This window comes from Bombus pascuorum, chromosome 1, assembly GCF_905332965.1.
Source record: "Bombus pascuorum chromosome 1, iyBomPasc1.1, whole genome shotgun sequence".
Classification (NCBI taxonomy): Eukaryota; Metazoa; Arthropoda; class Insecta; order Hymenoptera; family Apidae; genus Bombus; species Bombus pascuorum.
This window is the reverse complement of record NC_083488.1, coordinates 3,519,222-3,546,892: the sequence shown is the minus strand read 5'-3', so window position 1 is coordinate 3,546,892 and position 27,671 is coordinate 3,519,222. Positions and strand designations below refer to the sequence as shown.

At 38.1% G+C, this 27,671-nt stretch overlaps 3 protein-coding genes across 5 annotated transcripts in view; 2 read left to right on the top strand and 1 right to left on the bottom strand.

The window, feature by feature from the left end:
- The first annotated feature begins 159 nt into the window (after positions 1 to 159).
- Positions 160 to 7,814, top strand: LOC132909609 (nucleolar pre-ribosomal-associated protein 1). Of its 3 annotated transcripts, XM_060965800.1 has the most exons (16): positions 164 to 282; positions 359 to 417; positions 566 to 775; positions 874 to 1,162; positions 1,241 to 1,832; positions 1,909 to 2,202; positions 2,310 to 2,600; positions 2,692 to 3,012; positions 3,099 to 3,417; positions 3,488 to 4,672; positions 4,756 to 5,595; positions 5,664 to 5,791; positions 5,869 to 6,078; positions 6,178 to 6,398; positions 6,484 to 6,880; positions 6,948 to 7,814. In XM_060965800.1, exons 3-16 carry the CDS (start codon positions 601 to 603, stop codon positions 7,482 to 7,484), a joined length of 5,799 nt encoding a protein of 1,932 aa, XP_060821783.1. In that variant the 5' UTR covers positions 164 to 282; positions 359 to 417; positions 566 to 600; the 3' UTR covers positions 7,485 to 7,814. The 3 variants fall into 3 exon arrangements, with proteins under 3 accessions (XP_060820927.1, XP_060821783.1, XP_060822574.1); XM_060964944.1 differs by having other exon boundaries at positions 160 to 417; XM_060966591.1 differs by lacking the exons at positions 164 to 282; positions 359 to 417; positions 566 to 775; positions 874 to 1,162 and having other exon boundaries at positions 1,709 to 1,832; positions 1,913 to 2,202.
- Positions 7,637 to 9,190, bottom strand: LOC132914579 (uncharacterized). Its single transcript, XM_060973789.1, has one exon. The coding sequence runs from the start codon at positions 8,693 to 8,695 to the stop codon at positions 7,637 to 7,639; it is 1,059 nt and encodes a 352-aa protein (XP_060829772.1). The 5' UTR covers positions 8,696 to 9,190.
- Positions 9,191 to 10,804: 1,614 nt separating this feature from the next.
- Positions 10,805 to 27,671, top strand: part of LOC132912228 (ankyrin repeat domain-containing protein 6) — a 137,718-nt gene continuing 120,851 nt past the window's right edge. Inside the window, exon 1 of the mRNA XM_060970721.1 lies at positions 10,805 to 11,520. The gene's annotated coding sequence lies outside the window, so the exon portion shown is untranslated. The remainder of the gene's footprint in view (positions 11,521 to 27,671) is intronic.

The window sequence follows — 27,671 nt, the reverse complement described above, 5'->3', positions numbered from 1 at the left end:
AAATAATATTTTCATAATTTAAAATCATTTATAACACATGATGTAATGATTGATTTAAAAAGATACAGTCGTGTGTGAGATAAAATAGTGATTTGTTATAACAGATCGTAGCAGGTTATGGCGTAGTAATAATGCTAATAATAAGTGGAGGGGGACGAATGGTTAATGTATATATACGTACGCACGTGGTTGCTTTCTGGTATAGGTTATATAAATTATTTAGTGAAAGAATCACGTTTCAGACAATGAAAAATGTAAAAAATGTGATTTTTTAAAATCAAGGTACATATATATATATATATATATATATATGTATTTAATTTAATGTATTGAAAATAATGAATACCGATTTACAAAGTAAGAAATCATATAATACCAGAAGTGATATCAAAGAAAAGGAGAAGGGAGTTAGGAAGTGTTATTTTCTAATGTTTTTCTGTGAAATTTTATCGTGTAATAGTGTTTCTATATTTCCACATTACTATATTATGTTTATTTTTATAATATTAAAATTTTTATCTAATAAATTTCATTCACAATTTGAAAAAATTATTAATTGCAGAAGAAAGTTATGTAGATGTTGAACATATTAATGATAATATGCAAATAGTTGGTAAATACGATGATACAAATATGTTGAAAAGGAAGCTGGTTCGTGATGAAACTAAACTAAGCAAAAAACAGAAAAAGAGAAATATTATAGATTTATCTATAAATGATACGAGTCATGAAGAATATGCAACAAAACACAAGGAAACATTCCAAGAATTTCAAGGTGATATATAGATCGGATATTTAAATATAATTAATGATTTTATATATGTTTTTCTACATTATATATAATTGTATAAACATATTTTCTTATAAATGTAGAAACTAACAATAGAGGTAAAGAAAATAAGGAAGATGAAAGAGATATAGATAGAGAAACAGAATATTTGGATGGAAAATATTTTAAAAGAAGTTTCAACTCTACAAATGGTTTAGATATGTTAAAAAAATTTGTAAAAATTTGCAATGAAAACAAAGAAAGGGATTTGGCTGCAGAATATTTAAACGCAGGTGGCAATATTTTGGAAATATTAAAATTTTTAACTGCAGAAAAGAAAGGAATTAGTAACGCCATCACTGTATTTTCTGCATTACGGATATTATTAATAAAGTAAGTATTCTATAAGTTTAAATGTTTTTTATTAAACTGTAGTTTCTCAATTTAACTATTAATTTCTTTTGTATTTAGAATATTAGCACAGTATCCACAATATCAATCTAGTGCAGAAAGTGCATGTCGCCATTTGATTAATTCGCATTTATCAATAATTCACTCGATGTTGTCTATTCAAAGTAATACAAAACAACAAAAAGTAGTTTTACAATTATTTGCTGCAATAGTCTCATTAGGCGGAAATCTTCCACGTGAATTACTTACCCACTTGTCTTTACCAATGGGAGTTGTTAAATCTCTTGTGCAACATACAAAACCTGCAGATAATCAAAATACAAGGAGCTGTTTTATTCACTTTATCCTGGCTTTCTTAGTAGAAGGAAATGTATCAATTATTAGAACTCTTCTAGATAAACGTGATTTGTTTTATAGTATATTTCCTGATTTAATATATGATTCTAAAGACATTGTTGCTTTGGTTTTAACTACTCTTAAAACTTATATTATTCAAAATCCAAAAATTAGTAAAACAATGAAGTTACAATTATTTTCAACATCAATTATTCAAAATCTTGTGTGTCTTTATAATTGGAAAGGTCCAAATAATTGCCCGAAACTAAAAAATCAGAGTTCTATTCCACATTCGCAACATTTTGAAGAAAAAGAGGTATTACTAAACAACTAAATAACAAGTTAATAATATATTGTATGTAATTATAATTATAAAATATATTTTGATTTAGGTAGTTACAGGAATTATACATGATTTTTTAATTTTATTGTTAACATCGCATCGGTATGGTATTGTTTTTCATGATTATATGCTTGGTACTTCACATATAAAACATAATCATGTGATAAATACAGTACTTCAGAGCTTAGACCGACCTTGGGAACATGAAAAACCACTAGATCTAGTAGTTAAAATACTCACAGCGTGTCCTGATTTAATTAAATCACAACTTACTCTTCTGGAACCATATATTGAACCAAGGGTTTCATTGAAATGGATTACAGCAATAAAATTTGTAAGAGAGGTAAACAGTTTAGTTTATTCCTTATTTTAAATATTGACATTAATGAATGTTCATATTAACCATATTAAATGTTTCTTAAATGTTCGTATTAATCAATCTTATTGCAGATAATACAATCAATGGATGTGAGTATCTGTCTGAAGACATGTTCATTAGAATTAAATGTATTACAATTAGCAAGCGCAGTAGTATCTTTAACCTTACCAGGAGTAATTTTGAAGCAAGCAATCATGCCATCCTTATCTCATTCTAATGTAATAATACGGCATGAGGCAGTACTTACACTTACATCTATGTTTCATCAGACACAGAAGTGTTTATCAATATCAAAAGCAGTTTATAAGGAAGATAATGATTACTGCACTTTTAAGGATTGTGTAACAGAATACATGATGAAGGTAAACGTATATTTTGGTAAAGCACAAATTAAAGATTTAAAAATTAGACCCTAAATTATAAAATGCAACAAAATAATAACTTTCTCTTTAGAATATACCAAATTTAAATATGATACTGAATGTGTGGAGCAGTGCTTTCACATCAAATCAAATTGAAGATAACAGTAATGACATGGAATACATTGTAGAACCAAAGAAATATGAACACTTGACAGCTGTTCTACATTTATTGCATATGTATATTGAAGCGTGTCCGAAATTGTTAGATACATTATGTGATGTGTCATCTGATACATTTTTAAATACATTGAACAAATTGGAAGATATCAGTGTCGTTGAATTTAATGTTATAAAAGTAAAAGCTATTCAATTTCTTGTTATAGTGCAGCCTTATGAATTTTCACCGCATAAGGTGTGTAAAATATTATAATTCGTGTTAAATAATTAATAACAAATATTTTTTATTTTTTATATTGATAAATAAACGTTTCTTTTCAGAAAATATTTAACGATGCACTATCATTTCTAATATCTGTTTTAAATGAAGGAACATCTTCAGTTACATTATGTACAAAAGCAACAATAAGAACTTTATTAAATGCTACTGGAATGTTTGAGCGATGTAGTGATCATATGGATATTTGGATTAATGGTTTCATAAATTTAGATGATAGAAAGAAAGTAATAAAATGGTTTGTTCGTATTGTAAAAAAAGCTGCTGAAGATATAGAAAAATATGTAAATGAAATAATTAAAGCTGAAGAAATTATTAATCATGAAGTAATACATATTGGCAAATTACAGGACATATTTGACGGTAAACTTTATTTTTATTCTTAAACGCATTGATATATTATGCGATGTTATCATTTTTTTGTACTTTGCAGAACTGACAGAAAAATCTGCTATTCATAAAAATTTGGAAAATAATATTTTACATATGCAACATTTGACATCAATATCACCTCTCTTATGTTGCATGTTACATAAGACAAAGGAAGATTCACATCCTTCGATTTTATCTTATTTGTCTTACGTTTTAATACATACGTTGCATTATCAAGTAATACCTCAATGTTTAATATATTTAACTAAAGATATGCCAATATTACCAGTAAAGGAGTATTTATTGAGTTGGCTAGAAGGCAATCAATTCGTTTATATTAAAAATATAATTCCCACAATGACTTTATTATGTAAATTAAATTTAGTGCTTTTGTCTGATACTAAATTACAGATGGATCAAATATTTAATGGTAGCAATATAATTACTTTTCAGTACAATGAGGAAAGTATAACAATTCATCATTCCTTGTCTACATATGAAGTTGCATATTTGTTTAAAATGACTACATTCTATTTAGTACAACATACCAAAAAGAGTGTTTTAACAAAAGTGCAATATGACAATTATAGATGTTTATTAATGTCGCTATTGTATATTGCAAAGGATAGTGTAGATAGCGTTATTTCTTTGAAAGAATGTGCAAAATCGATCTTTACTCATCCTATTATCCTGCATTATTTTTCTCCAATTTATCAAAAAAATAAAAATATTGTAAGAAATATGATAACTCTTACAGTTACCGACATTTGTAGTATGTTAAACAATTTGCATAAAAAATGTAATACTAGAAATTTATTTATTCATTTCAAAAATAAGCTACTTACGCAACTATGTAAAATGATAGACAAAAGGCAAAAAGATGAAAAGATAAATAATCTTGATATGATTATGACCTTGTTAGAGGTATTGCAACCAACACCAAAAGATGTTGTATATTTATTAAAGAGGCTAGTGAAATTAGAGGATACTATGTTTATTTCAAACGATAAGAAAAGTTTATCAGTACACGGGCATTTAATTTCTAAACTTTTAGAAATTATTAATGCTAATGAGATAAAATCTGAGCGAAATGTATTTTTTGAGCTTGATACAGAATTTGTTAGAGATTTGTGTTTACACTTACTTTTCTTAAAATTGAACTCAATTACCAATTTTGAAATATGGGAAACAGCTCTACATGGATATCTTTCAAATTTTTCATTCAATATTGGTGGCATTGATGCAGGTAAGTTGTTTTCACAAAATTTTACGTTAATACGTTATTTTATAACCACATTATTACGTTTTATTATATTCGTGTAATTGCAGATATTTTTACGTCATTATTATCAACAAAAATTACGGATACGACTGTAAATTTAATTTCATTTTTAATTAGAAAAAATATAAGATTTATACCTATTTTTATGGAATGTGTAAAAAAGTCGAAAAATATGGAAAAGGGTAACATTATATTGCCAATAGTTGCAAGTAATTTAAATTTTAATTGGGATCAAGACTTTCTGCAAGATTTGAGAAAACATTATGAAACTGAAATTATATGTTATCTATGTGATCCTAAAGATGTAAAACCCTGGGTAGAAGAAAATGTTATTGCAATTTCTTATTTAATTAAAACTACATTTAATCTTAAAATATGTAATGATATATGTAATATGATTTTACAAACTGGTGATAAATTGGATATGGTATCTATACATTACATAAAAGTTCTTCAAAGTATGTACAATAAATCTGCTGCCTTAGAAACAGAGAGTGAAAAGCTTATCACGAATTTGATACAAATTTTTCTTTACATCGTTACTGTAACTTTAAAAAAAGAGTCTAAGAATGTACAAAAACTTCATATCCTTTGTGAAATATTAAGCGATGCTGTTAAACATTTAAGAGAAAAAGGGAAAGTTTTTGAATTTGAGGCCTTAAGTACCAATCATTCGTGGTTACAATTTACACGATTTTCTTTAAAATTTGGTCTTAAAGGGCTAAAAAATGATAAGAAAGAAGTACCAATATTAAGAACTTTAAGCATTTTATGTGATATTGCATATAAAAATGGTAGTAACAATGAATATGTCAAAACTTTGTTTGATATGGCAACTTCTCATTCTGAATTTATTAATATTATGCTAGGCTCATCAGAGACTAAAAGTATGTATATAATAATAATAGTGTGTAATTATAATAGCTGCAATGTATTTAATCATTTTATTTTTTAGGAGATTTAGTAGAGTTATTATGGATTCTTATGCAAAAAAATAAAGAAGTTATGGGATCAACACACATACCTGTTTATTTAGCGGCGTACAATGCTACTTTAAACGAAGCCGATCAATACATTTTATTCGTAAGAATAAATAAAATTAATACCAGCAAAACTTATACTAGCTTTTAGAAAAATATTAATGTATAGATTTATTTTAGATTTTGCAGTATTATGAAAATAATAATGTTAATATTTATGAATATCGGCCATATGTGTGGGGTAATATGGCTACAACATATTATAGCGTGAAAGGTGAAATACACACGACTTTGTGGAGGCAACCATCTGTTACGCAAGTCCTTAACTTATTCGAAGAAGATATAGTAAACAATACTATAAAAGAATACCCTGTGGACAGATCTCTGAAGGTGGTTTTCATTGATCTTCATTAAATATTAAAAAATGTATTGAACTTGATTGAACTTTAATTTAAACTATTTGTGTTTTTTTAATTTTATACTTTGTAGGATAGTGAATTATATAGAGCAAATAATATATACGATCCAGCATTTTATCTACCGTTATTATATTTTTTACTATCAGAAAATAATGTTGTATCATGTCATAAAGTTGCTCAAAGTGGTGCACTAGCATTAATACTTGCTGCATGCAGCAGCAAGCATTCTGACGTTCGAATGATAGCTTATACTATTATTACAAGATATTATACTCATTTGGAAGCTTCTAGGTATATTTTATAAAAAATAATAATTTAATTATATATATTGTCATATGTGATGGTGTAATATATATACATTTTTTCCTATTTATAGCTCCAAAACAAAGTTATTATGGATGCGATTAATAGATGCATTGCGTTACGGTATTATATCACAGCAATTAGAACTCAATAATATACGTATAAACTGTTTAGTTTCCACGTTTTTAGCAAGAACGTCTTTGATCGCTACACAACCATTGCACCCTCTTTATTCAGTCTTACAAATATTTCTGGTAGCTAAACCAGCATTAGATATAAACACAATACCCGAGTTGTTGCAGCTTTTACATAGTTCTGATGTGGAATATAAAGTACACAGATGGTGGATTTTGGAGAATATTCGTGATAGTATGAAAACAGAGGCTGAATTGGACATAGCCTTTAAATGTGTTTTGTTTAAAATGCTCCTAGACTTTTATATTTCTAATCTTTCAGACTCAAATACGAAGGTATGATTTAAAAACGTTAAATCACTAATTTCTTTCTTTAAACTGATCTAATGTATTTTTATTTCAGAAACTTATATTAGAAATCATCGATGCTACATTAAAAATAACAAAAGCCTCTATACTTTTTATAGAATGTTATGGAATACTTCCCTGGTTATTAGAAGTTGCAAGGAATTTGTCTAAAAGCGAAATACAACATTTTGAACTCGTAGTGAAAATGATGGACAAACTTTTAAATACCGTATTGAATATGAAAGGGGACATTGTTCACTACAAATTAATGGTTTTAAGTATTGCATTATGTTTGAAATCACATTTAACTAAAGATATCAGGATTGAGATTTTTACATTATATATCAACATTTTGCAAAAATTACTACTCTCGAAGCACATGAAAATAATTGTTACTAAAGAACAGATATTAGAAATTCTTGAATTTTCGACAAAAATATTAGATAATACAGAGGAATGTGACGATATGTTACGTTTCGGTTGTGAATACGTAACCAAAATAGATTTTTTAGAAGATGACGATGAAGTTCAGATAGCGAGAAATAGTTTGAGAACATTAGTGTGGACATGGTGTGTCCATGAAACAAGTTGATTTATACTTTTTGTATACTCTATAAATATTATAATTATATTATATTTAATAATAAGGAATTAATAATAATTTAATAATAAGGAATTTTTCAGCATTTCTTTATGGTATATCTATCTAGTATATTTTAAACTTGTTCTATATTGTAGCAAGTATCAACAATATTTTTTTGGATAAAATGTATGTACAAAAACGTCTGCATTGGGATCTCTATATTTTCCTGTATGATGTCTCAGTACTATTGTAACACAATTAATGTCTAATTCCTCGGAACTCGCCGTACCATTGTAGAATTCCTTCATTTGAGGTAGAATAAAATGATTTGTTTGTAAATCTCTACGCGACAACTCTACCGCTACGGATGTCGCGCCAGTATTTAATTCTTCCATTGCTTGCCTCGCTTTTGCATGACTTAAGACGAGATGGGCGACATTGTCTTGGTCTGTTCTACTTAAAAAACCAGATTTCCTTGAACGCGTCGTTCGAGAATAGTTCTCGACGCTATCCTCTGGGCCTGTAGCAAATCTGTCGGATGCATGCCCTCTTGGATGACCAAGTGCTCTACAATCGTGACACAAAACATTTTGCGACTTGTCAAGAATGATACCCGCTGCTCTAGGTGATGTACCGATATATCGAGCACCGCCGATCATTAGCTGTTTTGCATTATTATTCGAAGATAAAAATTTATCAATTTGATCGATTAAATGTTTGGAATTATTCGTTAAAAAATCAATGGTATTATTTCTTAAATCGTCAGTGCTATTTCCACTTTGAGCAGCTATTACTGCAAATAGACACGCGTTTAAATTCACTTCGACATTAATAGGATCTATATTATTTAATAGCGTCCAATGTCCTATTAAATTTGACTGTTTGTGATATTCCACATCGATGAAATCCTTGGTCGATCTTTGATTCGTTGGATCATCTATCCTTTGATATAAGCCATCTTTCGATCTCCATATTCGAATAGATTTTCCTGTTATAGTACTTAGCGCGTTTACGTGAAATAAATTACCCGGCCCGTAATTTTTTAGATCATTAACAATGTATTTAGCTAATTTGATTTTGCATAATTGTTTCCTTTTTATGTTTTCGTATTTATCGTTCGATCTTTTGCGATTTTCACGTATTTTTCTGTCCCGTTGTATTTGATTTTCTGAATCATCGTTATCCGAAGAACTTTTCATTTTCTTAATATCAGGCATCATTCTTTGTTTTTATCACTATTCTCTTTTAAATTTTTAATGCATTTTGGTTGTTTCTTACGTGTACATCCATCCCTTCTCTTATTTCACCGTATTATCTCTATTTTATAAGTTGGAGCGAGTAATTTACATTTTCTAATGAAACAACGATTAATAACATTAATTACAGTGTTAAATAATCGAAAGAAAGTGAAAGATACGCGTCGTTACAAAAATATTTGCCATTTATTTATAAGGATGATTATCGAAGGAAATTTAATGTAAAATCAAATATGTAAGAGGACTGATTATTGAACCGATAACATATGCAAAAGTACCTTATTACAAAGATGATACATCTCGAAGGTTTGTATTTCCCATAATTTCGTTAATTAAATACCAAAATTTCGAACATCCTGCCAAATATTTGTGGTTGCAGTTACATTTTAAATTTTCAGTTTAATCTTCATCTTTAACATTTTATACAGACGTTTCCGTTACGTTCACTTTTTTTTTTTTTTTTTTTTCATATTTCACTCGACAAACGAAATTCATCGTCGAAGCATAACGAACAGCGACGCGAAACTGATAAAAGAAAATGTCACGAGTCCCCATATTTATCGACTTCTTGATTTTGATATCAGTCAGCGGCTAACACAGTTCAATTTCTGAAAGTTTCGTAGATATAACTTTCTTAAAAACAGGTGACGTATCCACGAAACCTTATAACAAATTAACAGCTAAAAATATAATTTAACGATCAACATTTTTGAAACATTTACTAGAAATCAAAACGCGTGTTTAATCCCACGACCAATTAAAACATCCAACGGTATGCATAGTATGGAATTTACGGAGCCGTATGGAAGCGAAATCGCGAAATCCCGCAATCGTTTCTTTTCCCTCGTTCCCATCCTAAGCGAAATTATATCAACCGTTGATTCAACGAAAAATAACACGTGTCTTTTTTTTTTTTACTCAATTTTTCTCCATCTGCAAGACGATCTAGCGGTCGGACGATCCCCATCGCGATGATAAACGCGAGTTTTTAAAGTCGGAAACTCGAGTGGAAGCTTGCCGTAAGCATGGCCGTAAAGCACGATGGCAGAAGCGGAAAGTACGAGAGGATCGGTTCCCGGTTTGCATTTATTGCGGCGAACGTCTCGCTCGGTAGGCGTGCTCGAGAGAGAAATCGTTCGCTAGCCGAAGAGAAAAAGAGGGTTTAAGGGCCAGGAGAAAAAGGGAAGCGTTCGTGGCGGTTGGAAATGAGCGGGGAATCGAAAGGCAGAAGGGGGTGAGCCACGAAGTGACGTGGTGGGGATCCTCTGGATGCTCGCTCGATCCGCGGCTTTCGTTGCTCCGTGCCACGATCCATGGATCAGTCTTGGTGCAACCGTCCCTTCGAACTGGTTGCCGTCAACGTGATTTAACGCGTCGTCTTCCATCGATTTAAATGTTTCGTGCGAGTACCTGTCCGTCTCCACCTTCCAACGAAACGGTATGAGCTGGTTTTTGCTCGAGTGCTCGTGTTTTTCCATCGCTTCGTCGGAGGAGACTGCGTTTACGCGCACAAACCTTTTGGTAACGGTTGTTGTCGTAAATAGCGCACCATACGAGAAATTTATCCGTTGCTGAAGCAACGACGAAATGTTTGATCGAGAGCGATGCGTGTTCCAGCGTCCGTTGCGCGTTATTCCGTTCGGACGTTCGGTGATTTGAACGCTCGGGCGAGCGATGTTCTTCTTCGGCCTGTAGAACCTGTGAGAATTTCGCAGCAGTGAGACGTTTGACGTTAGTTGTGTACGAGTGTCCGTTGATCCGGAGATTGGAATCTCGATGCGACAGAAAAAGTATAAATTAATCGCTATCTGCGAGCAGTAAGAATATTTTTAATAGTCCTTTGTAGGAAGTGATTGATTTTAAATTCGCAAGTTGTTCGCCACGAACGTGTCTTTGTAAGTATATCGGAGAATTTGAAGCACAAGTTCTACTCGAATTAATTTCAATACGTACCGTATAGATTCTGTTTTATCATTTTAAAAGATTAGTCCGATTTTATATCTCTTTGAAATTCAGATATCGTTAAATTCGCGAATTCCGCTCGAAAGATGAAACGAATTCTGGTTTCGGTGTTCGAGTTTCGTTAGCTTCTATCGCGCAAGTATATTCGTGCCATTTCGCTTGTCGTTTCGAGCCAATATACGGCGGCATTGATGCCGCGAAGAACGTGTTCGATGGTGATATCAACGCCCGCATGAGAAAGTTGCGACCATCGATTCGCTATTACTTTACTTAAACGGACTTCTGGTCTCTTCGCCTTTGTATCTCGAGCATTTTCACATAATGCATATAATATATAGATCGCGTGACGCGTTAAAATCCATTGGAAGATCTATCAAGTGCGTTTTATAGTATTTTTCTTCGAAAGAAATTGTCAAACTTTCGCGTTGCAGCAGCAAACCTTTTGCAACGCTTGCTTCTGTCAAATTTTGTATTATCACGTGTGAAGAAAATGAAAAAAGTGGCGTGTCCGTATGTGGAGTACCTGAAATAAGCGTCGTTTTGTGAAATATTCGTTTGGAAATCGGTGTCTGTGTCGACAAAGAGTGAAGGAGAGGAAGAAAAGAAAGAAGAAGAGGAAAGAAGAGGCAAAGCAATCGGTACAATCGTCGAGAGCAAAATAAATATTTCTCTCTGTGTGGCTAGAGTGGTTCTATCGACGAGTGATCGTGATGTGTTTTCCAATCTATATAATTGACGCAGTTTGTTGGTAATATGGTGTGAAACAGGTGATCGCGTTTGGATTACGAGTATCTGGAAACTCACTTTCGACCAATCATGTATGGCTGGTGAGTAAACGTTATTACATCGTATTAACGATATTTTGCTGAAACTTTTTCAACTCGCCTTTCTTCCCACGAAGAAAATTCTTACGATGGCTACAACAAGTATTTGACGAGGCATCTTTTATCTGTTTCTACGTTTCATTCTCGTCATATCAAACTTCTCCTAGTCGTACGAAGCTAGTTTTAACGAAATTTAATATACTTGAACTTCGTTCGACTAGCGTGCGAATGTTACCGATGAAAATACTTTTCTTAGCCATTGCGTGCAATGAATCCACTAGAAAAATAAAAAAAAAAGAAAGAAAAAGAAAAATGCAGGAAAAATGCCGGAGAATTTAACGTTCGGTGGTTCTCCGAATCGTTCTATTCCATTTTGACTGTATAATATAATAGTCGAACAAAATTCAAGCGTTATTTTCGTGGAAGCACCTATCAACGAAACACAGAACGTTGTTCCGAACGAAAGGCGGCGTCGTTTCGTGGAAGTCGTGAGTTTAACGTTCGCGTTCATGCTGAAAGGGACTGACGAGCCGCGAAACGTGCACGCACCGCCTAACGAACGTATGCGTTGAATGTCCAGTCGAGTCCGCGTAAGCATAAACCCGGCACGTGTATATATTTATTGTGTTCTTTATTCAGTATGCATCCGGTGGGCTGCGTGGCACAGGTAATAATGCGTTCGTCGTTGGTAACGCAACAACGACTACCTGTTAAACTTTTCCGGCGACGATCCCTAGGTTCGTGGTATCCGTCGCGCGATGTCCTCGTCACGCGTCTGACGCATCGCGTTGACAAATCCGCCCCCTCTCGCGTTACGTTACCGCGTTTCGCGTTTTAGAAACGATTAAAATCGCCTGTCATCGATATCGTCAACGATGATCGGTTAGTAAAATCTTTGCCAAAGATCGTAGAATTTGGCAGCGACCGTTCACGTGACCTCTCCTCTTCCTTGCTACTCGTGATTCGTAAAATCTTGCGAATTTGGCTGGCAGAACGTCTAGAAAGAAAAAGCAAGAGAAACAACGTGCTGTGAAATGTTGGCCATTGCGACGAGTATCACGTGAGAAAGGTAAACCGTATAGCAGGAAATGCCGTGGAAAGATAGCGAGCGAGTACCTGCTGCGGCAAGCTGTTCGATGCATAGGTAATATAAACGCAATAATTCCGTATTGGACAGCTTGGAGGCTTTAACTTGGCAGAAAATACGAATTCTACGTTGGTAAGTCGACTCCGTTCGGTTAAAAAACGTTCGAGAGCAACGAAACATTCTTCCTCGAGGATCTAAGTTACAGCGTTTCCGAACGAGATGGCTGTATAAATATCGATAGTAAAATTAATTGAGTTCTGTTAGCACAGATGATATCGCATACCGGTTTTCCAGGAATGTAACGCGGTTCATTCATGTTTTACATCGTACGCGAATACATTATGGCGTTCTTTGCGCGTTATTTCCACCGATTCAATGGTGGATCGGCATCGCAGATAGAAGCCGACTCGAAGATTTTTCCCCATTAAGCGCGAAAAATAAAAAGAATCTTCTTCCTTTGGAAATCTTTGCTCCGCCGTTTTTCTTACCTTCGTTTCTTACAAGGTTTCGTCGTTTCCTTTATTTTACGCGTTATTCGCGTTTCTACGATTCCAATCGTACGCGTCCGAAGAGGAGACGATGATCTTCGCGTAAACGGAGATTTATTTGCAGAAGAAGGAAAAGAAGGAGAAAGTGTGGAACAAGACAGGGGCGACAAATCGCTGTATTAGGATCGAATTTATGACGTTCGATACGTAAATTATTCTATTCGCCCAGACTGCCTTGCAGGATAAATAAATTCCAGCAAATTCCACACGGTTAGCATCGTAAGCCGCAACAGAGCGTAACGTTCGCTACGTACAAAGATATATTAACGCGATTGTATCGGTGAATACGACGCAGGGGTCTTACAAATTTCACTGCAATTCGTCGGAAGCGGTCTGCGAGTAAGTAGTTTGCGATTTTTCTTATTCCTCTCACGCTGTAGCCGATAATTCGCGTTAATTGAGTTAGCGATCAACGTTACTAAGAGGCAATTTCTTTCGCATTATCGTAATCGTAAATATTCTAAGTATACTATATCCTTTCGACGATCAGACGTATCTTGAAACGCGTTTGATCGAAATTTTCACCGAGTACCTACGAGGATACTACGACGAGACTGCGGAAGCGAGTAAATATTCGCCTGCAAATTCCGAGTAATTCGCCTGAATTTCACATTCGATGGAAAAAAGGATAAATTATTATTGAAGTTAATGGTGCAGCGTTTACGGAAGGTATCGTTACCTCGTATTATCTTTGAAGACAACGTGTATTGTTAATACGAAGGTAAGGTACGTAGTTCTTTTTTAACACGGCCAAACTACCACAATCTTTGCAAGTACCGTGTGTAACAGGGTTAATTAAGCGTTGCCGATGACTCAATTTCCAAGTTGATCGGTCACGTCGATCCGGACGGTCCGTAGGACAGACCGTAAGAGATTTCAGTGAAATGTGACTCCTCCGACGAAAACCTGTCATTAACGGCACCCTTTTTACACGCGCAAGTAGAAGACCTACACCATCAAAAGTCTGTCCCAGTTGAGTTTCAGCGACCAAAATATCGTACGAGTACGATTTCACCGACACATATTGTCGAACAGTTTCTCATTTTTATTCGACACACCGCGTTTATTCGCTTCGTTCGAACGTTCCATTTGCTGTTTCCGAGCTTTCGAAAAATATCGATCAATTTATTTCACGAGATCTTTTTCCGCTATATCTCGAAACAGTTTCGGCTCTCCCCTGAGGAAGCAGATCGCGGTGTCTACGAAACGTCGGCCCAAAATGCAAGTGCCAAGTGCAATTGCGAAGTCAAAATTCTTCGTTCGTCGTTCAAATATCGTAGATGTTCGTACGGTTGAAAGAAATCTTGAGTCTGAAGATCTCGGAAGGAGTTTCAGCTTCAAAATTGAACAAGATTCGATAAGAACGTGATTGGAGATTTTTACGTAGTTCTATGCGTATTCTCACGCAAGTGCCAAGTGCAATTGCGAAATCAAAATTCTTCGTTCGTCGTTCAAATATCGTAGATGTTCGCGCGGTTGAAAAAAATCTTGAGTCTGAAGATCTCGGATGGAGTTTGAGCTTCAAACTTGAACAAGATTCGCTAAGAACGCGATTGGAGATTTTTACGTAGTTCTATGCGTATTCTCACGCAAGTGCCAAGTGCAATTGCGAAATCAAAATTCTTCGTTCGTCGTTCAAATATCGTAGATGTTCGTACGGTTGAAAGAAATCTTGAGTCTGAAGATCTCGGAAGGAGCTTGAGCTTCAAACTTGAACAAGATTCGCTAAGAACGCGATTGGAGATTTTTACGTAGTTCTATGCGTATTCTCACGCAAGTGCCAAGTGCAATTGCGAAATCAAAATTCTTCGTTCGTCGTTCAAATATCGTAGATGTTCGTACGGTTGAAAGAAATCTTGAGTCTGAAGATCTCGGAAGGAGCTTGAGCTTCAAACTTGAACAAGATTCGCTAAGAACGCGATTGGAGATTTTTACGTAGTTCTATGCGTATTCTCACGCAAGTGCCAAGTGCAATTGCGAAATCAAAATTCTTCGTTCGTCGTTCAAATATCGTAGATGTTCGCGCGGTTGAAAAAAATCTTGAGTCTGAAGATCTCGGAAGGAGTTTGAGCTTCAAACTTGAACAAGATTCGATAAGAACGCGATTGGAGATTTTTACGTAGTTCTATGCGTATTCTCACGCAAGTGCCAAGTGCAATTGCGAAATCAAAATTCTTCGTTCGTTGTTCAAATATCGTAGATGTTCGCGCGGTTGAAAGAAATCTTGAGTCTGAAGATCTCGGGAGGAGTTTCAGCTTCAAAATTGAACAAGATTCGATAAGAACGCGATTGGAGATTTTTACGTGGTTCTACTCGTATTGTCACGCAAGTGCCAAGTGCAATTGCGAAATCAAAATTCTTCGTTCGTCGTTCAAATATCGTAGATGTTCGCGCGGTTGAAAGAAATCTTGAGTCTGAAGATCTCGGAAGGAGCTTGAGCTTCAAAATTGAACAAGATTCGATAAGAACGCGATTGGAGATTTTTACGTGGTTCTATGCGTATTGTCACGCGAGGCAGAATATTATTGGCTTTCTGCGAAGGGGCAACCGGTAATTAAACTTTGCTCTTTCATTATCTGCTTGCCTCGAGGATGAACGTGATCGCGACGAAGGTTCGTGGTATCTCTGAGTTATTGCCACCGTAACGATAATTCGGTATTGCAAAACACGATGAAGGAGATGCAAAGTTCGTGCGTGCAGATTGATAAGCAGTTTAATACCGAGCTGCTGTGTCGTATTTTATGCGTCCGCAAGTACGTTTAACGTTATCGACGGTCGTCGTTTCAAGTTCCTTTTGAAATCCTGCGAAACGGACTTTGTATTTGTCTGTTTCTTCCCGGTGGTTTTTCAACGGCGATTAAAGAATTAATAAATCTGGAATTCATCGACGTAAGCATAAATATTTGTCGAAATTATGTAGGTATGTTGGTCTGCTTGACACGAACGATATAATTTACGACCGCGATTCCCAGTTTCCGTATTTGGCTTCCGACGAGTTACGGACGAGATTTGGTTGTGGATTCCTTTAAACTGATTCAGAAATTCAAATCAACCGAACGATGGAAATTCATAAAATCGACATTGAAATTCCTCGTTGGGATCTAAGTATCGCCAAAGAACGATCATCGTTCGATCGAATTTCTAACGAGACAAATACACGCGATTATTCTCTAACGATGATTGGCGCTTAATGGATCAACCATAACCATAATTCAAACTACGATGTAACACGAGAGAGAACGTAGATCATAGCGTTGCTACCGATATCTACAATAACAAACTGCTAGTAATTACGCTGCGTCTATAAATAATAAGAACGTTAACATTATATTCGACACTTGGATCTAACTCGGAAGAACGTAGATCATATGCAGGCAAAATTTATTCCCCAGTTAATAACTGACACACGCGTCATGTTTTCTTTATTCAGAATTAATCTCACCACCATGTGCATAAATGAATTCGTCGTCGATCAAACGATATAAACTAGTCGCGATATAAAAGCCGTGTAAATTATTCCGCGCGCCGTACTAATAAATTATTTACAAGTGATAATAGGCGTTCGCTTTAACGCCACGTAGCCTCGCATCGAGGTAACAAGACTCGCTTTTACGACCACACGCTTTCTCTGTTCGACGTTTTCGAATCGACGTTTTTCCACGACCGATCTTGCTCGATTCCTCTCGATCTTTCGTATCTACGTTAGAAAATCGTGGATCGGTCGAACGCCTGGAAAGGTACTCGAGCGTAAAATTTCCTGGTAGCGGAACCCGATCCATTTATCTAATATCTCGTCACGCGTGTGTATACATTCTTGTCCTATGCATTAATTAGCCTAATCGTGGCGGTACAATCGTTCGACCGAGATGCGCTTGTTCGCAGAATCCCGGAATAGACGGTATAAGCGACGCGGTGCCGCATAATTAGACAGGATACGAGAGCCACAGATGCGATCATCGCAGGCTGCATCAAAAGTGAGATCGCTGTATCGCTGTTGGCTGGAATATCGTTGCTTTTGAAACGAGTTTCAAAACCGACGACGCGACTACCAAGTTCAATGAATATCGTTGTCGATTGCATCTTCTTACGTATTATGGGTTTTTAGCGGCATAGCGAGTTGCTCGGATAAGCGCGTGGACAGGTTCGTGAATTCGCGCGATATTGATCGACTCGACGAGGCGAATCGAGAGAATCTGTTTCGAAGTGTCTCGTTCTCCGTGAAAGGCTGTATCATATTTGAAAGTATTTGGTTGTTCGCGATTTTGCCGCGATTCCAGAGGATTAGGTGTTCGGTGTTTAAAACGGTGCAGCGAGTTTAGTTCGCAAGAGCGTGCAGCGATTCGTAGAACTTGTTATAGCAATTGACTCGATCGGACGATCAGACAGCGTTCTTTCAAACACATTCGCTCGCAGCTGTTTAACCGTTGAAGTGGGTCCCACTTCAAGGAAACCTCCACGTCTTTTCTAAAGTTTAATTTTCTTAGTGCTCGAAATCATCAAGTATTGTTTAGCACTAAATCGATTTAAAGGGTCTCTCAGCCTCGTAGTTTTCTAGGAACATGCCTTGCACGGATGATGCAACGTGGTACAGACAGGCCAGTTTTCCGTAATTGTATAAATACCCATAGATCCATGGCTTCCTCGAGATATTATTGATGGCTTATTACGAGATAAAACCTTAATGTTAACCTTTGGTGCTTCTACGATAGATTCCACCTTTATTTTACCATATTTTAGGCAGGAGATATCGTAGCTCCGTTTAACGTAAATTCGTGGATAGTCGAGGGAAATTATAATAATATGAATAAATTACGAAGAGCCATCGAACGAACCGAGACACTACGCACCGATCGGTGTAAAACGCGACAAATAACGGGCGAGGTTTTCGTTTTCGAGAGCAATGTATCGAGTTCTCGGGACTTTCAGCGGACCGGTCTGCCCACTACGATCGCAAGAGGATCAACGAACGAAAAAAAAGAGGGGAAAAAGAAAGAGCAAAGTAAGAAAAAGGAAGAATTCTACCGTAGGAAACGGCGCATTACACGTCTTGGTGAACACCGTAGTCTTTGCGAGCCGATAGCAGGACCTTAAATCCTCGTTGCGGTCTCTCGTATCTACGATACACGGTGACATTGGACGTTTCTTTGGCGTGCTCGGTATCACCGACTTCTTAATCTTGGACGTGACAAATTACTTCGTCGTGTCGAGGAACGCGTATACTTCTTCCCCGCCTCTTTGCCGCTGTTCCGTTTTATTTGCATCTTTATGCCAGCCGGCGTCGCGCGTGATCCGAAAAGCGTATTCGGAGAGAGAAGTTGAAAAATATGTCGGATATATCGGTCCGCGACAACAACTCTGTCCGCATTCTCAAATACGAACGCTCTCGGTCGAGAATCGATTATTCGTTGCCTGGCTCCTTTTTCCCATCGGATCCTATCTCGTGCGAGTTGAGTGATTAATTCAGGAATCGACGAATAACCGTATGGAAGTGAAAATTATAGGGCGATTAGAACCTCGTGGAAGGATCAACGAAGAAATATTTCGCGTTTTATCGTTCGCATCTTGAGAAGAATAGATAGGCGAGCGACGATAAGCGAGAAGTTATTTTTTAAACGAATTATACGTTGACACGGGAACTAAGTCGAGTTCTATTTTCCTGACACGAATTTGTTGGATCGAAATTCACGTTTGCTAGAAGTAAAAAAACCGTAAGAACGCCTGACATAAATTTCATAATGGAAAAGAAAAGACACGAGCCTCTATTATTTGAAAATTTATCGATTGGCTATTGCTCGCCACAACAATTTTATCACGGCGATTCTTCGTTTTCCTTTTGCTAGCAAAAATAATTATTATTGCACAGTTGTTTTTCTTTCGTTTTCTTCGCCGCCTCGTAAAAATCTAAATTCAATTACCCTGTACATTACGCTAGACCGCGTTTCAAGCACGAACGATATTCGCATAAAACCAATTAATCCAATCACGAGGAACAAGAAACTTCTTCTTATCCCGATCGAACATCGAAATCCGACGAGTCAACGAGGAGGGTGGATTATCCTTTGTCGAACTTTATGATTCGTCGTTCGTTGCTTCGCTACGTTGTACAGGCAGGGTTGTAAGCGTTATATCTACGCGCATGTAGCGCGGTGAATTTCGAAGGAACGCACGAAACCGACGATAATTTATTCCGCGGCCGTAAACTTCGTGGCGGACAGCCTTCCTACGCTTGTTTCCTCTCGAGCCAAAAGTGCTAAGCAAACACGTATACAGGGGGTCTCTTCTCCCGGTGCGAGTATACGTTTTCTCCTTTTTTCCCTTTCTCTCTCTTCATCTTCGCTGCGTGATTTTTTCCTTTCCCTTTTCCCTTTCCGTTTCCCTTTCACCTACGCTTCTCTATCTCCGTATCTCCGCGTTTTACCTCAGCCTTTGCACGCGCATGTACACGGAGTTTCCTCCTTTTCTCCACGAACTTTGTTCTCCTCGCCGCACAAAGATTTTATACGATGTTTCTCGATGCAAATGTTTGATTAAGCGGTTGTAGGCGAACGTTGAACGTGCTTCGAAAGACGTATGCACGTACGATCTTATTGAAAAGCGTAAGAGCACATATTTACCGTTTTTAGGAATTTCGTCACTCTGTCGCGAAGTCTCAGATCGCGTTCCGTATTTTCATGTAATTTTTGCAAAGGGATATTCGCAGAAAAATTTGATGCAACATCTTTCGTCTCGTTCGTTTCGATGAGAAAATTAGGAAACACCCTGTGTACGCTTTGGCCTCTCGCCTGTTGCCTTCCCGTACGCGTATTTCCGCGTGAAATCGAAATGAATATTCCTGCGCCGTGGTTTTTACGCGACAGACCCGCTGCTTTCGTGTTTCTTTGAGAAGAATTCGCCGATGGCCGCTTCTCCGTTCGGGGAATTTAACACGGTGGCCATTGTGCTTTCGGTATCGCCGCTCCTTAGGACAAAAGAATTTCGAAATGTATTTTTCTTGCTTTTAACACGGTGGTAAGGGACAAGAGTCTCTCGAACGATAGGCACGATGTCGAGTTGCGAATTTCAATTTTTCAAGTGATTCATGTGGTTCCATCGCGTTCGTGCAATAAAGATTGCTAGGCTGCGAAAAAGTACACACTTTGCAACGCTCTGGCGCAACAACAGCACGCACGCTTGCGCCAGAACGTTCTCAAAGACGCCCCTGTTCTCCTGCGAGAGGCAGAATCGTTGTAAGGACGACCTCGAGCAACAATTATCTTCGTTGCTGGAGTTAATCAGGGGTCGCGATCTAAGCGAAAATTCAAATTACTCTAATCGCCGGCAGAGATTGTAGCGGTTGTCCCGTGTACGAAGAAACCACGATCCCGTTGCTGTAATTAATAGAACACGGAGAGTGCAGATTTATCGTGCTCACCCTGTTGTGCCAGCCGAGGGATCGGACCTTCGAATTATCGAATTATCTAATCGCGCTTGTTAACGCCGTGTTTCCATGCTAAGAGGTAGAACAGATTTATTGGAGCGAGGATCGATGGACGCGTTCGTCGACGATCCGCAGCTTTTCCCTTGGCATTCTCGATGAAATTGCCGGCAAAGGGGGATGTGCCACGCTATAGGATCGCGTGGACACGCGAGATCGTCGGCTGTGCAAAACGCCAAAGGCGCTAATCGAACCGCAGATCGTAAGGGTTTCTGCTGGTTGCTGCAACGCTTCCACGTTCTCAACGCGATAAACCGAACGATGCGTGATAACGACGCGTCTCTGCTATTTGTTCGACACGCGGATCATACGGAACACGGATGTTTTCTTTTGCGAATAACGACGAGAATGCGAGAAGCGTGAGTTCCGACTCGTAGATTTTATCGTAGGATGCTGCGGATACGTATTTTCAGCATTGGCTATTGTCTTATTTTTGCTTTATAAACCGGCGGAAAGTTACTATCCGCATGTTTGTACGCTCTTTAAACATTGTACCATCCACGCGCCATTTACTCGATTCACTTTTCTCGCCAATAAATAACAACATCCGTATAAATCAAACTGGAGATCGCGTGTACCGCGTTCTCCCATAAATAAGCTGTTGCATAACGCGATCCCGTTGTCTCGGTATCTGAACCACATTCCGTAGTGACAAAAAAAGAAAAAAACGCGATCGAATCCACCATTCTGGCGCTTCGCAAACGAGTTTTACATATTGGCCGATTCGTAGGAAACGCGCATCGATTTGCATACGAGATCCTGCTTAATTCACGCGGTCACGTTAACGAGCCTGGTTAAACCAGTAGATAAATTGGAGATCGAGGCGTTTCTACACGCGTAATGGTAAATCCTGAGATCGATCTTAAACATCGCGGATCAACGAAGAGATTCTGCAAACGCGAATAACAAGGCATTGTTTCTTTTTCTTGGTCGTTCGTGTTTTCACGAGGCTCGTTCCTTTCCCTGTTTACCGCCAGACTTGGCGTGCATCTTCGCTGAAGCTTCTTGCCATTTCTGCCTTGTCGCGAGTATAGAACAGCATGATCGAGCCAGATTGTTCGTAAAAAATTCCATCGTTGAAAGAAAGGTGTAATCAAGAAGAAGATATCGTCTGTTATTCTGGAAAAACGAAATACGCAGCGACATTCGTATTGCCTCGAGCGTCTTTCTTCGTTGCTACATCGCTGATTCTTGTATTTGAAGCTATTACGAGATCTTCTTGTGCAGCGACACGCTACTTCTACTTTTATTCTTATCTTTGATAAAAACGTGCGCTACAGGAAGAAAGAGGATAACGACAGATGATCGAGAGCGAATCATCGTCAGATTTAAAACGATTATTTAAAGCGATTCGCATGGTATAAATATCTAATTTAAATTATATTATATCGAACAAATATATAATTTTTCTCGGTAAACAGCTACGTCTGAATACGTTTATTCGCTCCGATATCTTATATTCTTTCTTCGTTTACCTTTTCAGCTTGTTTACATTTCTGGCTTATTTATATTTCCCATTCGTTTGTTTACATTCTCATAAAAGCATATATACACGTGGAAGTAGGTATTAACTTGTAGTAGAATGAAATCGCTTCTTACGGTACAAGCGTAACGTTGCGTATCACGGTTGATACAGTCGTCGTGGCTGATACTTTCTTCGTTTCGATACGATCGAACGATACATGGAGCACGATCGCAGGCATAAAACAGCGTGAGTTTCCTCGCCGCAGTTCCTGTGCCGTTAATCGTCGCGCGTTACGATAATACGAGCTCGACGATCGGCGTAGCATTAAATCTAATAACAGGCAGGTTTGTACATATAAATAAAAGTGTATAAAGGTATGGAAACATCGCGGAATCCTGTAGCTCGTTTGCTCAACCAAATACATCCACCTTCGTCCTAAATTATCCCTATAATTCATACCAGTTCCGTTTATCGAGAAATCTACTGCAACGATTTCACTTCTTAATATGTCGTTTCCATTACGATAGATATTATCGCTAACGGATATAAATGAATAATATTACGTCCTATCCTTTTTAAAATTACGATTCCCGCATTTTTTACAAGAATAAAGATCCTCCTCCCTTTCTCCGACGATCTAAAGCCATCGGTTCTCGAGTATTCGTTATCCGTTGGTTAATCGTAACGTAGAAGGTGTTGCGAATTATCGACTAAAGAACAACCGGTCAGGTCAAACCGATCGGTCGATATCGCGTACCTCGAATGACTTAACGCTCAAGGTGGAGGAGGTTTAAATATGAGGTGTCATGTTTGTTGTTGTCTGGCCGGTATAGTTGTAGTAGTCTGTTGTAGCTGCTTGCTATTGTGGCAGTCTCCTAAGTTAAGTGCGTTAAGCCTGTATAGTTGGGGTTGTAGTGCGCTAACTGCTCGTGTGTAGAGTGAGACAGGTTCTGCCGTGGGTGTACTGTTGTATTTTATTTATACTTCTTGGACCGTGGAAGAAAAATTGAACTCCGGTCGCTGGGATTTGAACCCGGGTCCCCAACGTTCGTAACCTGAGGCGCTAACCACTGCTTTTTTTGTGTTTATTTAGCCAAGATAGTTTTTTTTATACATTGATCGTAATTCACTTAAACTATGAATTAGCATAAGGTGTGTTAGGCAAAGGTACCGATACGCGACGGTACGTCGTAGCCACACTATATTATGTGTCGTAGTTTTTACAGTTTTTTGTGTTTTTCATTCTTGTGTTTTTGGATTTAAGCCACTGGGGAGCGGAGCTTTCGTGTATTCTTGTTTGTGTTGTATTTTTTGTCCTGAAACTTGGCCGCAAAACAGGACGGCGCTAACCACTGCGCTGCCGTTGTCCGACACTAGTTAGTGTCGAGTGGTGATATTTTGCTGTCGAGTGCCGCCGCAAATAGATCGAGTGTTATCTAATAGATCGATGTTAATCTAGCACTGTATTTGCGCTTGTTGTATAAAAGTAAAGTGTGATGTATGAACACGGCGGTGATAAAATCTTGTTGGAAGTGAAGTATTTCACCCGCACGGCACGATGTCCGACGACGAAGTGTTCTAGTATGTTGCTGATTCTCTTCCTCAGTCACTGGGTCTCATCCCCCCGTGGTACGTTAGAAACGAGGACATACGGAAAGACGTGGTAATACCAACGGTCAAGGAGGAGATTACCAGACTCGCAACAAGATACAGAGTAAGAATAGAAACACACCCGAACCAGCTGGCAGCTGAAACGTGCAACACAACAAACATCGCAAGAAGACTAAAAAGGAAACACCCAATAGACCTCATAAAAGATATAACTTAGAAAAAACGAAGCTGCCACTCCGTTGGGGGTAGCCACCTATATGCTATAATTATTTTTATTTTATTTTTTTCACCAGTAAGATATAACACTTTACCAAATGTCCTTCAGGACAAATTGTAAAAGAACCAAAATAAAATAAAAAAAAAAAAAACTGGGTCTCATCCGTCGTGCCTTCCCGAGGTTTTTCCCTGACCTTTGAGTCTTTAGGTTTACAACTCGGGGAGGACTGGTAATTCGGAATTTTCCAAAGAAGGGAATGGGCTTGTCCGTGCCATAAACGGACGGCCACTCAAAATTCCGAACAGAAGGAGAAACAAATTCTTTTTGCGAGTTGTGAATGATCGAGGAAAGGCAGGCGGTCGTAGCGATTGACGGTGAATCTCGATCGTAAAGAGCGAAAAACAAAGGCAGACTTAAAACGTTACCAAAGGTAGCAATATCCTGCTTGTTCGCCGATGCTCATTAGGATCTGTCAGTACTTTCACGCCGATCGCATTCTCGATCGATCGGCTGCTCCGGTGTGTGAGAATCGTGTTGTTCGATTACTCGTCCGGCAACGACAATTATACAGCGCCGCGGCTGCCTTTCTATCACGACTCGCGTGTTTTCCGCGCGCTTGTAAGGGCGGATCCGATTCCTTTAGCAAGAACCATCCGTCGAATCGTTTATTCCCCTTTCGAACGTGATTCTCTCAGTTCGAAGAAATATCACGAGGAAATGGGAATTTAATGAAGCGGCCATAGAGGCTACTCGCGCCGGCTAAGGATTCATTAATAATTCGCCGCGGCGCGGCGGTTCAGCTAACAGATGCGAAACTGCAATTCCATTACTCGTATTTCAGTTATAGATCTGGTAAGAGATAGTTGTTATTGGCATTATTGAATTATTTCGTATCGATTATTTCAATTGCACTGGTTAAGCGAACCGGTCCCGGGGTAATCAGATCAATGGACAGTCGATGTTCTTCGCTTGTTTCTTCTCTTTGCGGAAAAATACACGCTAATAGGTCCAGCTAAAGGGCCGAGTATCAGTCGTGGTCAAGTCAGTCAATCGCTATCTTTATCTTCCAGAAGATAGTCCTCTAGCTCTGTGGCTATAAAATATTCGTCATACTTTTCCAAACGATGAGTCGCGGTAAGGAATAAAATTATGACGTACGTCAATTGTGAAACTCAAGGGACGATGTTTTCAAGAGTTGGAATATGCGATTGAATCGAAACTCTGAAAACCAGAAGTCGCATCACTGTGGTTTTTAACTCGTCGGACGAGATGCGTTACCGAAACGCGAATGGACCCGTGGCTTCAGCTTCAGTCGTTTTCATCGTAACGAAGGCACATTTTCTGATAGAAACGACAACGACACCGCGTCCAGATCGTCGCTGTTGCTGGCTATGGCTAGCGGATTCTACGTACGAGACTGGCTTAGGTACGATATCGATTCAGTGCCGAGAAAAACTCGTCGAGCGTCTGGTCTTGCAGGATTTTCAAGAAAGCTACGGCTCGGTCGCGGATCTGCTCGTCGATTGGATCTTCCAAGACGAGTCCGTTGCTTTCTCGATATTATTCCACGCTGGTGACGCATACGTTTTACGGAAACGGCATCGTTTAATAAAACTACTGGAGATTCTCCGTGGAATGAAGTTTACAGGACGCGTGATCGGAATCGCATCTTCTTTTTTTTTTTTTTTCGCGTGGAGAAATCCTCACGGACGCTCCTCATGGACTGCGAGCAGCAGCAGAACAGTGTCGGGCTCTTATCGACTAAAACTCCACGATGGCCTGCCTACGCTTATGATAGGAATACTCCGTGATCCCGTTCTTTGCGAATTGCTATCGGTGCATTCCCCGCGATCCCTTGATCGAGTCGATCCTAATGTATTGGCACCGATGGGGGCCATCGTTCTTGGCGTCATCCCCCTGCTAGTCGTGTCCGGTTGAGGGTGGTGGTGGAGCGACCCTGGGTCGCCATCCCCTCAATCGGAATCGTATCTGGTCGAACTATTCCCCAGGCGTTTTGTTTTTGACCTTCTGGTTTGAATAGATGCGAGATGGTCGGTAACGAGCGGATCGGTAACACGAATGGCAAGAGAGTCGTGTGCGTTTTCCTGGAGATAATCCTATAGAACACGGTTGAAAGTGTCGTATAAACGGACGCTACACGGAGACAGGAATTAAAAGCGTGGAATAAGATTGTGTCATTGAAAGATCCGTAGAAATGGAAATATTTAGATTCTCGAGGTTTACTAATTATTAAAACGACTTTATAAATAATAGTTAGTTATATAAACTATATTTACATAATCTCGACGTTTGTCCTGATATCTATGTGATATTTACAATATAATACTTTGAGATTTAAACCGAACGAATCGATAATATCTTGATTGAAAACGTAGATATTATGCTAATAGCGATCCAGAGTTCAGAGATCCAATACCGTTAGGTCTGATCGAATGGATTAAATCGCGGATCGATCCACTGCATACTTATTACCGACTATTTATTATTAATTGAATTATAATTTATCCAAAACCAAGCGAAATTATTCGATCCTGCGATGAATACATATCGGCCTTGCTTTACGTAAAACTTCCATTCGTTTGTTCCCTTCGTCCCAACTTTTATTTTCGTCATGTTGCCAGCATACTTCCACCGTGGCACATCTTCTCGTAAACAATCTCCAATTAAAATTTCTTTTCTCGCGTTCCCTCTTTTCCACCGCATTTCCATATTTCGCTGGAGGATGTATACGCGCGCATAAATATCGTCGGCTACTCTGTATCGCTTTGCGGAATCGCTCGCGCGGTTCAAAGAACGAACCGGATAAGCGTGCGATTAATGGATGGGTCGTAGAATTCATAAACGTTGAGGGCTTAAAGAAATTCGCCGTGATTCACAGCTGGATACACGGTTGTGATAAATTTGCTATAATTTGCCATGTGCCGACAGCACGGTAATTGAATTAATTCTAGTTGAAATCGAACACCGTGGACGTCGATAGCTTTTTCCTGCGGCGATTAGAAGCCGAGCAACAGTAGTGTCGAGACACGTTGCGGCTCGTGAACGACGTTTACATTAGGCAACTCTCGATCCACCGACCGATCGACTTTAAAAATTCAAAACCCACCGAGTAAATAAAATTTTAATCGCGTAGAAGGGATTTCTGATCGTTCAACTACGTGTCATCTATCTTTGCTTTGGATTAAGTCCTCCTGCACTGTAATTTTCTACCTGGTAATATCGGTAAATGATAAGTTACATAATCGTATCGATCGTGGACTCGTTTCTTTATGATTTTTCAATTTTAATAAACGAATCATGTAGACTCGTAATCTGTATATATTCGCTACTGGAATTTTATTTCTTTTGCTATATCCCTGGCGTATTTTATGATTATATGCATAGTAGCCTTCAGAAGCGGTAGTCGGAGAAACCTGTAAGTTTTCTTTTTTCTCCAAAGCAAACTCTGATCGTTACGATTTCGTTGTTGACAGCCGTAGGCGGACTGCACGCATTTCCTTGATAATTACACCGATACGTACTACAAGCGACGTTAACTAAGAGTTTTTGCTTCGTGTTCTCCTAGCAGGAAGTACTCGCGGAACGGCAGCGATACGATCCATAATTTGCCGCAATTATGTCAATTTAGACTTTCACTGGACTCGCGTGATCTTTATTCCATTGAATTTCTGCTCGGAATTAATAAACTTGTAGTCGAGGCGATATTTGTGCTGCTACTGTAATTGTTGTGC